The sequence below is a fragment of the Vitis vinifera genome, chromosome 2, assembly GCF_030704535.1.
Source record: "Vitis vinifera cultivar Pinot Noir 40024 chromosome 2, ASM3070453v1".
In the NCBI taxonomy this organism is placed as follows: domain Eukaryota; kingdom Viridiplantae; phylum Streptophyta; class Magnoliopsida; order Vitales; family Vitaceae; genus Vitis; species Vitis vinifera.
In genome coordinates this window covers 19,735,419-19,750,928 of record NC_081806.1, presented here as the reverse complement: position 1 = coordinate 19,750,928, position 15,510 = coordinate 19,735,419, and the positions used below count along the sequence as shown (strand labels likewise).

The following is a 15,510-nucleotide window of genomic DNA, read 5'->3' as shown; positions in this document are numbered from 1 at the left end:
TAGAACAATTTAACTGCCAATTCTCTCTTTGCATGAATCATCGCTGTGTCGTTATCGATAAAAAATTAATTTGACTTTGAGAATACCCTTCTTTCACCAAGTATAGTTCCTTGGGGAAGTGCCTTTCACTAGTCAAATTTTCACCAAATCTGAACCAATTTTTAGACCCCATGAGCTAACTACTGTCTGCCTCTATTACTCAGTAGCGCTGAAACAAACGTTTAACCATGAGATGGACAATTGCTGTGTCCCAAAATACTGTCATTTAATCGTGGTCCAATATTAAGTAGTAGATATATGTATCATTCAAATATATCTTAATCATTCTTCCTAATTGTAAGGTGGGTCTGGTGAAAGCAAATGATCAATAAAAAATGTTAAGTAGACCGATGAGGGACACTACATAAAGTAAGTAATTCTGGCAAAAGCAAACCCTATGTTCGTTGTCCGTAGTCTTTTCCCTTCCGCATATGCAATCTCATGTGGCCATATAAAAGCATGAGCAGTCTCTTACTTGCTTGAGTTGGTAGATTATAATTAAGCATGTTTTGAAATATGACCATGTAAAAATCTGATTGATACTATTTCTATGTCATTTTCATTGGGACAACGTATCTTATGCTTTGATTGCCTTGGGCTGCCGGCACGGGGCATTGCCAACCGCGCGTGTGAGCATCGAGGGATCTAGATCTTTCAGTACATTAATTGAAAACAAGTCTACATACATTACCATGAACAATAATTGGTGCTCAAGATTTGGATTTTATGCATTACAGTCTCATTCAAAATGACCTCCCACTATAGAGTTGATGATCCAGATTTGTCAAAGGGTGAAATCCCATAGGAAAATTGCATATTATTTTTGTTCTTAGCTAGCTTCGTTTATCATTTCACTTGGTCAAATTTCTGTGCTCTTGGGACAATTTGTACCTAGCTTTTTGTTTGCTTATGATAACATGTTGCTCTAGGTTGTAATTAATCAAGGTGAAAAAAGTCACAGATTCATATGTATATATATATGTAAACATTATGATAAAGATGAAGGGTTAGTGTACTAGAATATATATGCAATTGTTTTCTTTTTGGTTTCCACCATTGATTCTGGTATTGGAGAAAACAATTAGAAGGGAGCAAAGGTTGTTGCAGGAACAACTGGAAATGAGAAATATGGATCAACCAGCATCACTTCAGTTCTTCCCATCGGGTTGTCAATGGCCTCGAGGAAGAACCTGTTGTAAAATTCTTTTGCCTTGCTTAGGAAGTATCTTAGGGAAGATGCGAGATACGAAAAGCCTAGTTGATGCAGTTCTTGTGTCCGATGTCCTCGCCTGTGCCTCTGGATCAGCTCAGCTGGCCATGGTTTGTTACCGGCCTTAGCACCTTTCATTCGTTCGTCAGAGTAATTTTCCACCTTAACATGGTTTCCTCTTAGACACAGCCGTGAATTTTGGTAATGGGGTGTTGAGAAATTGGCCATGAAGTGTGTCAAGGAAATCAAAGTTCTGGAGTGGGATTTGAGAAATGTTCATCTTCTGCTTTATATAGAGGCTGATCTCAATGGGGTTTGAGGGATATTAAATGTATGGGACCAAACATGAAATGTAGGGTCCCTCTTTAACTAGCAGGCTTGTCCCATCTTTTTCATATACTTGCATGCCAGCTTGGTTACACAACTCATGGTACAGACTAGCTAGGGCCGTCCTAATAATACAATGGTAAACGCTCCAATGGGGGCACAATTCGGAAGAAAAGGGACCTGTGGGGTGTGATGCGGTGGGGTGGATACAGGGTTTATGTTAGAAATCTCCTAATTTATTAAGATCTCCTAATTTATTAAGATCAAATTAAGTTAGCCACGAGGATATTTTTTCCGTAACAACCCACTTTCAATCATGTAAAGCCCAATGGCCAATGGCCTTTGCAACCATATATATAGTTTTATGAAATGTTTTCTCTATCTGACATAACTGGGCCAAACAAACTTCCAAACTTAAGTTGGGAATCGGTTAGCTCCTATGACTTTAAATCTTGTTTATAAAGTTAAGAGAAACCGTACATATATAGTATCATGAACTTTTTTCCTTATCTTATGTAAAATGTTACTTTTTCTCTTTAATCATTGTAAATTTGATTTGTACAAGAAGATTATCGAGCTTTAAATTTGAGCTTAAGAGATAATAGAAGGCGGTGTGCACGATTATTGATTATATAAATCATGTTTATATGCATATATATGTACTAAGGATAATATGTTACTCCATTTTTCACCTCTGAACTTGCTTTAATGGTTTAACTTTTATGCACATCCACAAAGTATTTGCTTCATGAAAATCGGTTAACTAATCTCATTCTTCTCCTTAAGAAATTAATCCCGGGGGGGTGGTGGGTTGGTGGAGAGGGGGACTAATTTGGCATACTATTAGTAGACGATACAAAAAGTCAGGCCAAGGTTTGGCAACTTGCAACTGTAGACTTTGGCAATGTCCCCAAGGGCTAACATGTGATCACACAGCCCCATCTTAGGGACTGATTCTCATCCACAAATTATTTTTTTGGCAGGCATAGTGGGTCTAGCGAAAGCAAAATCTATCGATAAATAGGGAAACCGACTGACGCCCACAAAACATAGACTATTAATGTAGGGTTTTATTAGAAGGAGAAGAAGAAGAAGAAAAGTTCATTGATAAATAAGGAAACTAACTTGCCCCCACCAGTGTAGACTGGTGATATAGGGTTTTACTAAAAGAAGAAGAAGAAAAAGGAAAAGACGATGAAAAGAAGTAATCTCTTATTGTGAGTTATCCTTTGAGTTCTAATTTTTTTTTCTTTTTTTATCAAAAAAAGATTATTAAATAGAGTATCTATAAATTCGATTGAAAGATGATTTATACTTCAATACATATTTGATATGTCTTTTATGTGCCTTCAAGCATAAGAGGAGTAGATTACATTAGTTTCTTGAATTAAAAAAATTGAACATGGTCATTAATTTCATCTTTGAAAGCACCAAAAATGTTTAGGGTAACATTTTCATATATCTTGCCATTTTTAATTTTCCTTTATTTTCCTTCCCTTTTCTTCCTTCATATATTTTTTTTCATCTATTTTCACTTCGACTTTCCATGATTTGAGCTAAACTCCAAAATTCCAAATCAAAGGAAATAATTTATTGATGTTTTTAGAGATATAAAAACATCACCATAAAGCCTTAAACCTAAGACTATTCTCTTATTATCATATTAAGGAGGCTTCACTTTTTATTATTTTTGTTGATGTCAATTAATATAGGCTTAATTAAGGTTTTTTTTTCTTACAAAACCTCGATAAAATTAAAAAGTTAACATATAGAATCAAGTAATTAAAAACATATATGTATGTGCACATAGGTTGCTTTGATCAGGTCTAGAATTTGTGCTTACATATATCACAAAATATACGCTACTTGGTTCTAAGGGGTTTAATTCAATAATCTCATAAGATATCATGTAAACTATCATTTATCTAGAAAATCTAAATTATTTGTCCATTAGTAAACGATTTGGATTGGACCACCCATGAGATGATTTTGAATGTCTTGATATGATGATAGTGCTTTTCTTTACCAAAATCTTCTTTCTTAATTCTTTTACGCAATTGACTTAATAATGATGTTTGTGATAACAATAAAAAAAAAAGGTTGAATGTGACCACAATTTGAAAGGAAAACGATACCTACACCACTAGTGACGAAATTTCAATAGATATTTATCACCGACATTCCCACAAGTTCAAGGAAAACGATGCCTACACCACAAGTTTTTGTTTTCACCCTAAAAGTCAAATTTCACCCTAAAGGTAAAAAAGGCCTCAATATATATATATATCAAAATCTATTACTAAATACTAATAACAACTTTATAGATCACAAGTTACCATCAGTCTAAGGTGGTGTTTGTTTATTTTACTTAATTTTAAGTAAAACTTAAGATTATATAATGCTTAATAGTTTTAAAATAGTAAGTTGTTTGTTTTTTTAATATTTAATTTTTATTAAGTATTAAGATGTAAAAAAAATTAATAGGTTCACTTCAATTATGTTGGTTGACGGGTAAGGATTGGGTTTTAGATTGTGTTTTATTAGTTGATTTCAATATATAGGTTGTATTGATTGATTACAATAAGTTACTTTTAACATTAAAAAAAAAATTAAATATTTTGATTTCTTAAAAAAATTTTAAAAATAAATAATAAGTCAACAAAAAGTAAAAAAAATAAATTATTTGAAATTCGAAAGGAAGTTACATTCATGAAAAATTAAAAAAAAAAAAAAAACAATACAAATTTTGTAAAAAACTAGATGTAGAAGCAAATATCTACTTCTAAAAGCTCGACTTTAAATTAAATTCCCAACAGGGAACTAGGCTGTCACATTTGGAGACACCATATTATACCCTTTGTGAGAAAAAGTCAGAGACGCCGTGTACTAGCCGCTATTTAATATTGCAGAAAGAGTAACCATTGTTGTAAAGGAAGAAAGAATCAAAACAAATCAGGATGATGCAGGTTAAATTTGAAAAGGGACAACATTATTTCATGGTCCCAAGCTATATATGAAATGTCATACATCCAACAGTGTCCCAAGTATTGGGTGTCTTTTCTTTATGTGATTATACATTGTAGGGCAGCTCAATAAATGTTGTAGTACGATAACTGGTTTAGGTGGTTTTTGAACCAACAACTTGAAATGGTAATGTGGGTCACCTTGAATTTAAGGCCATAGATATATAGAAGCCACCACTCTTTTTGTCCTTTTTCTTCTTTGCTCTTAAATATCCTGTTGTATGTACATCTACAGTGTCTTTTGGCCTGTAATATTGACTGGTTTGCAAGACTATGAAAGGTGTAGCTGCATTCAAGTTTCCAAAGATAATGGATTGTGGAAGTTTAAAATGAAACCACAAAGATGAGCACATAAATATTGAAGGGAAAAATGCTTGTGTCACACCAATTAAGGTAAGGTAGATTGCTAGTTTTGGACTGCTGATTAACAATGATTTCAAACATAAGACAGAATTTTTGATGTACAAATGTCAGAAATAAGAGTTCAATTCTTGAATGGTACTTTGTCCTAAATCTGTTTATTAGCCCAAAGGTGTTGTTGGTTGCAAAATCAAAATAGAAAGAAGTCATGTAAGAATGGTAGAAAGTCACCAATCCTCGGTATTGTTTAAGAAAAGCATCCGTTTTGGCATCTTCTCACTTTCGGTGAAGGTTGATGTTCGGCCAAGCATTTTAACTTGGACTACATCTGACATAAGCTTTGATATTTTTCTATCTTAATTATATTCCCTCTTCTTTCAATAACCTTCCTAAACAACAAGTAGATTACTCCAATCCACTCTATAGGCCTAAGATCTGTGTTAGATATTAATCGTTTTGGGTATGAGGGTCCTTACAACTTTAAATCATATTTATGAAGTTAAGAAGAACTTATACGTACATGGATGTAAATATACACTTATAGAAATATCCAAAAAGATAGTCCAAGCTTTTTGATTTGTGCACAAATGACAATAATATGAGTCGAGTCTTAAATTGTTTATTCTAAATTTGTCAATTTGTATAGAAATATCAAAAACAGGATCCAAGTATTAGGTTTTATTTTTGGTTTTAAATGAAAGTTAAAGCTGAAGGTAAAGTCACAATTTTTAAACAACAATATTAGCATTGTATATCTTTTTTTTTTTTTAAATATCAAGGAAATTCTTACATAAGTCATAATAAAGCTTTTACAAAAAATAATATTTTTCCCACTTTCATATTAAGGTTTTTTATTTTTAAATTTTTAATTTAATTTTTTTTTTTTAACTATAAGGGTTCTAATAAAAAAAAAAAAAAAACAACTGAACAAACTTAAAAACCTTTATTAAACTTTAAAAAAACTTTTGACTTATTAAAAATCAATTCAAAAAACCAAACTACCAAGGGCACAGAAGAACAAAAAAAAAAAAAAAAATTATATTATTTAGAAAAAGTCTCCCTTCTCTAATACCAAAAGTACTTGAAATTGTGTTGCATATGTGTAAGATGATGAAAAATAAAAATTTCCCCAAAATGGGCAAAAAAAAAAAAAAAAAAAAAAAAAAAAAAAAAACTAGAACATACAAATATTTGACCTAAAATCATTGGCTACCAAATTTCTTCCATAGCTAACTAGAATATTAATAAAATATAATCACTCCCAAAGATTAAGTTATTAATTTAAAATATTCCAAATGGAACAACTTTTTATACATATAATTGATTAAATAAGCCAATTTGATTTCCATTTGACAATGATGCACCTTTGGCTTTGGTGCTAGCTAATGCTACTTTAATTTTAGAAATGCAATTTATAGGATCTAAGAGCTAATGATTAATCGAAGTATTTTAATGATATATAGGTCAGACCATTTGGTGCATCTGAATCTCTACTTTATTATTCATCCAAGGACCTATCATTCAAAGTGGATCCAATGATGATTTCTACTTAAATTTTCATTATTATGCTAAAACAAAATTAAGTAGAAATTATTTTGAAATGTTTTTACAAGAAAATTAAATGTCACTTCAATTTGTGAGGATGACAATAGTTACATCATTAGTGACGAAATTGAATGTGACTCTAATTTGGGAGGAGATAATGATTACATCCTTAGTGACGAAATTGAATAGACAATGGTTAATTACATCATCGGTGACAAAATTGAATGTGATTTCAATGTGGAGAAAGATAATAGTTACATCACCAGTGATGAAATTGTAGAAAATATTTTCAAAAAACCTATCATCACTACTTCCAAATTATTGTTTCCACCATAAAGGGCAAATTAATTCGTGATTGCCTCTAAATAGCTTATAGCAATGCTGTAGTAATCACAAGTTACCAATACTCTAAGACTATCTTTAGTTTTCAAAAAGTATTAAAGAAAAAAAATTTATTAAGAAAAATGATTTTTTTCATATTTGATTTTATCATGGAAAATATAAAAGAAAATTAAATATAATTAAAATTATTGAAAAACTTATATGTTTTAAAATTATTTAATCTTTATATAAAAGAATTAAATAATTGAAATGAATTTAAAGTAACATATAAAAACAATTTATTGATTTTAAATTTATTTTTATTTTTTTCCTTTATTATTTTTTTTTGTGTATTTTCCCTCAAATTTTTCAGGAATCAAACAAACCTAAATTCTGTAAAAAACTAAGAAGCAGAAGTCCCATATGATCAATTTTTTTCCAATCATTTCATAAAGAAGAATAGTACTTCACCAACCAAATTAAAGATAATTAAAAGAAGAATCCTCTAAGAGTTTCATTCTAATTCTAAAATCTTGAATTTAAATTAAATTCCCAATAGGAACTAGACTGTCACATTTGGAGACAATAATTTTATGCTATAATGTCTAATTCATTTTTCTACATCATACCATTTGGGAGAAAGGGACAAAGATGTTGTGTACTGACTGTTATTCAATTGTTTGCATGTCTACTTACATTTAGACAATCACCACCTTTTTGTCGAAAAGATATCCTTGTTGCAAAGGAAGATAGAATGAAAAGAAATAAGGCAAATGTCGGTTAATAATGGAAAGATGCACGGCATTATTCATGGTCCCCAACACATACAATGAAGTGTCATGCATGCAACACAATTTCCTAAGTATTGGGTTGTCTTTACTACATGTGATTATTCATTGAAGGGAATCTTAAAAAGACCTCACATTTAGTGGGATAGTATTATTTTTAGGATTCTAGGTTTGAAAGTTATGTCTTGAGCATGATAGTTATGAAATCGTTGTTGATAATACATTAGTCTGATTATAATGAAAAAGCTATTGGTGATTCGATATTCATTTGAGCTTTGAGATGCATGCATTTAAGACCTAAGCATTACGAAAGCAATAAAAAAACAGAACTTTGACCTCATAGGGTGTGTTAGAAATCATACTTGGGGTTTGAATGTTCTCAAACCTAATTCTTTTTGCAATAGAGATTTAAAAAAAAACCATGAATCTTTAACCCAATAACTCTATTTTTGATCCTTGGCACATGTATAGGGTCACAATACACTCAAGAGGGAGTGAGATGGATGCTAAGGCTTTCCCTCCAGTAGATCAAGAATAGAGTGAATAAAATGGTTAATTTTAAACTAAGAGGTTGATATAGCTAGCCACTCTTTTGGGGTTAAGAGTCTTTAGCTTATCTTTGGCCTAATTTGGGCTCGAATTACTTAATCTAACATACTAGGTCCTGATTAATTTTAATTAGCTTCACCAGACTCCAATTAATTAATTAGTCTACTATAGAAAAACCCATTATAATTAATCATTAAATATTGTGTAACCTTATGCTTTGATCAAAATGTCTTTATGCACATAAATTATTAATTTTTCAATTTTATTCAAACCTTTATACCAATGAAGACTATGAGCTCAAATGAGGGTCACTAAGACTTATAGAAAAATAGTAATTTTTTTAGAATCCAATTATGAAGTTGACTAAATATTCCATTAAAAAGAGTTAATTGTAATCTATTATCTTATGTCATTGCATTGAGATAAGAATTAATTTGATCTAATTTAATCAATTCTTCTTATTTATGATCTACTATCCACTAAATGTAGACCTCTTATAAATTGGTGTTTGTAATTTAATAAGATAAAAATTGATTTAAAAATAATAAATTATTCTTATATGTTATTTCAAATTCATTTAACTTATTTTTCTTCTTTTATGTAAAGATTAAATAACTTAAAAATGTACAAATTTCTAATTAATTTTAATTACATTTGATTTTCTTTCCGATTTTCCATAGTAAAACCAAATACAAGAAAATCATTTTACCTAACAATTTTTTTTTTTTTTTTTTTTTTTGTAAGCCTGTGAAATTGAATTGTTTAAATATAGAAACTAAATCAGTCACTCAAACTATTAATTAACTTTTAAAAATCAAATTCATCATAATTTTTGGTAACTTTCTTAATTGAAGATTACTTTTTAACATCCTTCACCGCATCTGGATTCACCTAGATTTCCTTTCGGTGACATTGGTGTGAAATAATCTCTACCTCCTCAATTTGTATGGTATAACCTTAGTGCACTGAAGATGATGGTTGATCCTGTTTTCCATGCAGGAACAAACCAAATTCAAATTGAATTAGTCTGCCACTTTGTCTGAGAAAAACTAGCTATTGGGGTCATTGTCACAGCATGTATTCCTCCACAATTCAAATTGAGCGCAGGTTCTCTTACCAAATCCCACGCAATTTCATTTCAAGCAGGGGAACCATATCATTCCACCTTCCATCTTGAGGGGGCTGAAAAGACTATCCTCCAAAAATGGGAATAGATCCAGTCAACTCCTGTGCAACCAGCCTCAAATTCTGTTATGAAGTTAGTCTCAAACCCTCTCATATAATCAGCCATTATCATCAGCATGAAATAATTAGAGACAATTGTGCAAGTGGAAGCTTTAATGCAAAAAACTCGCATTATTCACATGATCATATATGAGGTTTTAATGTGATTCAGTTAACTTGGTTTACATCGATCCATGGATGAGAGAGAATTGTTCCATTATAAAATATTACAAAAAATGAAAACTAGATACAACTATTGAGTTTTCAAAATATTCCTATATCTCTAAATCAAAATAAAGTTAGAAAACATCGCCATTCAAGGAATTTGATTCACATAAATAACACATCCCTTTCAACAGAAGTACTTGAATGGTATATTAACAAAACCCAGCCACTGATATTATTGAATCAAATAAAATCTTCGTGGAGATTCTTTACATTGACAAGCACTAACAATAGTGATGACAAAGTTTATTCCCACAAAAAAAGTGATCTTCACTGCCTTCTACAGTGATAAGCACCATCATTGTTGAGAGAAGATTTTCAGAGACAAGATGATCAGAATGCTTACGCCATGCAATTTCAAGCTAGTGACCGATCAATTTCAGGTTTTAAATAATTATGATAAGAAAATGGTGTCCAAATCAAAGTCCATGGAGACTTTGATTTGATTCCCACTTCAAAAAGTCCATAATGCATACTTTTGATTTGCGCATCATAAATCAATTGGGCATCTTTGAGGCACTTTCAATTCTCTAATGATCGCCTTTATTTCCTTAAAAGTTACTCCAATCAATCTCTCTCTTTTCCTCTCTCTCTTACACATTCATATGTCTTGGCTTCTAAGTATTGGTTAAAAAACCAATATAGACTTCATATGCTTTCGGTCTCCACTCTTCACGGTTCAATGAGTCTCCTTTTTTAGTGATCAAGCCTTTTTCCATGCGACAGAAGCATGTTGAATGCAACCAGGCATGGGTAGCCAGTGTCTCAATGAGGTAATGTGGGACACATATGGGTCAAGTCCAAAAACACCACCACCATTTCAATTTTTTTTGGCCCATTCACACTATTCCATTCCATTAATTTCAAGGGAAAATAAAAAAGGGAAGAAAAGAAACCCTCAATTGGATTTCATTGCCACTTCTTTTAACATCATAAATTCCTTTTCCAAATTCTTTTGAACGTCCATAGTGACCTTAAAATTGCATTTAGTAGCATGTAAAAATTTCTTTATTAATTTAGGTTGTCGTTTGACCGCATAAAGTTGGTTCATTTACATGTATAGGTTTCATCCTACAATCTCACCATTTTTATTTGCTTTCATAATTCAATTAAATTTAGAATACATTTAACAGTGATTTTAAGAAATATTTTGACTCTTTAACACTTAAAATTTTTTATCTTTCAAACATTAAAAAAATTAGAACATTTTTTAGAATCATAGTCAAATGCAATCTTTGGTTTCCTTCTTTCATTCATTAATACACTTTATTTTTCATTATTATTTCTATGTATATATAATAGTGTAGATTATAGAAGCACTTAGCTTGGTTATTAAGGTCATGTTTCAGTTGATCTACAAGAAATCACAATAACACATCCACTATATAAGTATTGCTATGTTCATTAACTGAAGCCACGTTTTCAAGCACTTCCATTCACTGGAAACTAGCTAGGGAGCGAGGGCCATTCACAAAAGGCTAGGCTTCAACATGGAAGTTCATCAAGCTGATGTCCATGGAAAATTTGAAGTGAACTTCACCAGCAAAACTGTCATCAAAGCTATCGGCCCTTTGCCTGAGCCCCATATCATTACTCTTTCAAACCTTGACCTCCTCTCGGGTCGTTTCCCTGTTACATACTTTTATTTCTACCATAGACCAGTATTGGATGACTTCAGCTCTATCATTGAGGCTCTTAAGTGCTCATTAGCCAAAATTCTCAACCACTACTATCCCTTTTCTGGTCGAATTGCCGAAAACCCGAATACTAATGAACCCGAAATCATTTGTGACAATAGTGGTGCCCTAGTTGTAGAAGCTCATGCCAATATCCCTCTAAAAGACCTAGACTTCCACAACCTTAACCTATCTTTGCAAGGAAAACTAGTATCCATCAACCCTGAATTTCCTTTCCAAGTCCAAGTAACAAACTACACTTGTGGAGGCATTTCCATAACATTCACCTTCGACCATGCTCTTGGAGACGCGAGCGCCTTCGGTAAGTTTCTCTTCTCATGGTCTGAAATAGCGCTAAGGAGGCCACTTTCCTGCATACCTGATCATCGGAGGAACCTTCACGCGCGCTGCCCTCCTACTTATGATCCATTATTGGACCGTACGTTTGTGAAGTGTACCATGGAAGAGATTGTAAATATACCAACAATGAACACCTTGCTTAAGCGCCTTTATCATGTTGATGCATCAAGCATTAATCATCTGCAAAAACTTGCATGTCTTAATGGGCATAAGAGAACAAAAATTGAGGCTTTCTCAGCTTACTTATGGAAGGTTATGGTCAAGGCCATAGATGAAAAACATGAAAAGTGTAACATGGGATGGTTAGTTGATGGACGGATGAGCATGTGTGGAGGCCAGAACTCCCTGTCGAATTACATAGGAAATGTCCTATCAGTCGCTGTTGGGGAGGCCAGTGTGGTTGAAGTGAAGCAAGGATCTATATTGGATGTCGCCAAGATCGTCCACAAAGTAATCTCCAAGGTAACTAACAAAGCTCATTTCTTGGATTTGATCGACTGGATTGAGTGCCACAGGCCTGGACTGATGCTGTCAAGGACGGTACTAGGTCGCGGTGGACCTACTCTTGTTGTGTCCTCAGGAAGGCGGTTTCCTGTTAGCGAACTGGACTTCGGCTTTGGAACTCCAGTTCTTGGAACTGTCTGCTCCACTATAGAAAGGCTTGGTGTTGGTTACATCAACCAAAGGCAGAGTGCTAGAGGTGATGGCTCTTGGACTGTGTCCGCCATCTTATGGCCGGAACTGGCTGCTGCACTGGAATCAGACTCCATTTTGCAGCCCATGACTGCAACTCATCTTCAACTTTAGCTGCTATATATTCCATCTTATCGACTGCTTGTACATTTAAATAGCCATTGTATTAGTATACGCTGATGATCAAGACAAAAATAGTTTCTGTACTGATAAAAATAACAAAAGTATGTGGCTAAAAGTGTATATGAATCGACAGATGTAATATATTAGGAAGGGGTTCATAGAAGTTTGTGATTAGTATCTGGTACCAGAATTATAAGGGTATCTTTCTTTTAGCCTCAAGCATATCGACAACAAATTCCTGATTCTAAGGTTAAAGCATAAAATAACAACCAGAAAATTAAGAACATATCTTCAACAATATGCAACAAGACTGCAAAATGCAGTTTTAAGACAATAAATTTTTAACCATTACCGGAAGTTCAATTTTTCAGCAATAAAAAGTTTCTACTAAATTGCCATTATTTTTTGTAGTGTTTTGGAACCATTATTAAAGCCTAATCTGGTACGGCAAGAGTTTTGTTGGATCGGGCTTTGACCTTCTCATCTGAAAACTAATCGGCGTTCAGTGGGTTGGCCAAACTTTTCAATTCATTAATTGATCGATATCACTCCTTGCGTGCCTCTTCTAAGAGCCATCATTTGGGTGATCCACCCCCAAGCTTAAGAGTAGCATTGTTGCACCCCAACAAGTTGAATCCAAGTCTGGAGACCACAGAATCATAGAAGCAATTGATCAAGATGACAACCAAATTGCAATAGGAAAGTACTGACTCAAGAGACACAGATTTACGTAGTAGTTCAGTTCGACAAAGAACTTGCATACATAAGCAGTCAAAGAAATCAATCTAGCTAACAATAAGAAATCGAGATTGTACCCAACAAGTTCAATTCCTTCACTTTCTCACAATCCAAACAAGCATTGCAACAGATACCAAAACCCCAAGGACCTAAGCACTTTTTCTTTGGAGACTTCTAAAAGTTCACTTACCCATTCACACTGGGGGAAGATCCTATCTTATACCATATGTATGGAAAAGCAGAATTAAGTTTCCCACAGCAGATATATGGGGTGTGTCCTGAAACTATAACTGCAACACTAGTTTTCTTCTTCTCCAACTTTCTTCCACCGATGCCCTTGAGCTAGAAAGGTTTATTAAGCCCCTTACAACAATTCTCCACTTGGATCATTAATTAATCTTTCCTTTGATCACCATGAGAGCCCTCGGAGGGCTACTCTAAACCTTTGACAAAGCAGAATTTGAAGTTGAATTTGGGAAGAGGTTTTGTAATCATATATGCTTTCAACTTGAAAGATTTTCTTAACTTCAAGCGCCCCTTAGTCAATCACATCCCTTATGAAATGAATGTAGTCTAATGTCACCGTGCTTTGTGGTCTCATGGAAAATTTGATTCTTTGTGAGATAAATTACACTTTGACTATCATTGAATCATATACTGAGAGGGCGTGGTCCACCGCCCACTATTTTCGTTTCTTCATTCTGCCACTTTTCATACATCAGACCAACGCCTCTACAGTCCCTTAGATATCAAAATATCCATTTAATAATATTCTAATGCTTCTTTCTGGTTTTAGACATAAACTTGCTCATCAACTCTAGGGGTAGCTCATCATGAAATGGAGCCTTCGGTGAAAAGTTTCAATTAGGCATTTTTTGTATTATATACAACACTATCAATCTATTTATACAATGTACATTTTTATTATTATTTAAATTAAATTGATAATTTTGTTCCATCCATTTTGGTTTAGGGTTTTGCGTTTTTTCTCCTGATTTACATTCTTTTAAAGATTCAAGGTTGTTGTATAATCAACCCTAGATTAAACATATAAGTATGGTTGGGTTAATTGATAATAATAGTATATAAAAGACATTTAATGGGCTTATGTGAAAATTGAGAATAAAAGAAATTTGGAAACAAATTTAAATTAAAAATTTTGAAAAAGAAAATCTTTCCAATTTTTTTTTTCATTTAAAAAGGAAAATTTCGACAAAAGAAATTTGTTTGAATTCAAAAGAAAGAATATTTTCAAATCTTTTCAAAATTTTCTAAGTTCCCTTTTTTTTTTGGTAAAATATAATTTCTAAATTAAGTCCTAGTCCACTAGGTTTTCAAGAACTTATGTGCTTAAGCTTGTCATTGTTCTATGCGCTTATCCAAAAATTCTCAAAATCGATATGTGTTTCATTCTTGGATTTGTGAAAGAGATTTACATCCCCTTGAGACATTGGGGAGTCCATAAAAGAGTACAATGGTGTTGCTTTGTGGCGAGGGTTCTAAGATATAAATCTTAGGAAAGTAGTAACCCTTAACTAAAATTTGTGCATCTGTGGATTAATTATAACTCATAATTCCTGATTCTATGATTTTTGCTTCGGCAAAACCTCTACGAGACTTTATGGGTGGTTTTTCATATATATCACACATATTTGTATGCTCATTGAAAAACATTGATAAATTTTGGGCTAAATTAAAGAGGAGTGTTGTCTACTCACCCCCTTTGGTAATTTTATAAACAATATCATAAACTTTCAATTAATATTGGAGCAGAAAAAAATAAATTTAAATCAAAATTTTGGTAGTTTTCATAAACAAGATCATAAAATGCATGTCTATTCAATGAACTTTTCAGGCACATCATTATGAGACTGAACAAATGCCAAAGTTTTGGTTATCTCATGCAATCTAGTATTTCTAGGGTTGGCACCAAGGAGCTAGGTTATAGGATGGGCCTTCTTCCTTCTTCCTTCTTCCTTCTCCTTAACTATACTGTAATGAAAAATAGTCTGCCCTATTCCTGGTTAGAAACTGGGGTGACCATTGAGCAGCATTCTAACTCCATTCTCATCCATGCATAAGATACAGACTAATCTTCATTTTTCCTACCCCTTAGCATCCAGATAGGTCAGGCTAACAATAGGTAACAAGTTATTCGAAGACTTCATAGAGGTATATATCCAGGCTATTAATTAGGCAAATCCTTAGGTTATGTTTGGTTTCCAAAATGTTAAAGAAAAGAAAAAAAATGTTTAAAAACAATTATTTTTTTTCTATGAAAAATTTCAAATAAAGTCAAATATAATTAA

The 15,510-nt window shown here is 32.7% G+C and overlaps 1 protein-coding gene across 1 annotated transcript; it reads left to right on the top strand.

Moving 5' to 3' along the window:
* Positions 1 to 10,985: 10,985 nt before the first annotated feature.
* LOC100240760 (coniferyl alcohol acyltransferase) lies at positions 10,986 to 12,626 on the top strand. Its single transcript, XM_002274203.4, has one exon. The coding sequence runs from the start codon at positions 11,102 to 11,104 to the stop codon at positions 12,452 to 12,454; it is 1,353 nt and encodes a 450-aa protein (XP_002274239.1). The 5' UTR covers positions 10,986 to 11,101; the 3' UTR covers positions 12,455 to 12,626.
* The last annotated feature ends 2,884 nt before the right edge of the window (positions 12,627 to 15,510 follow it).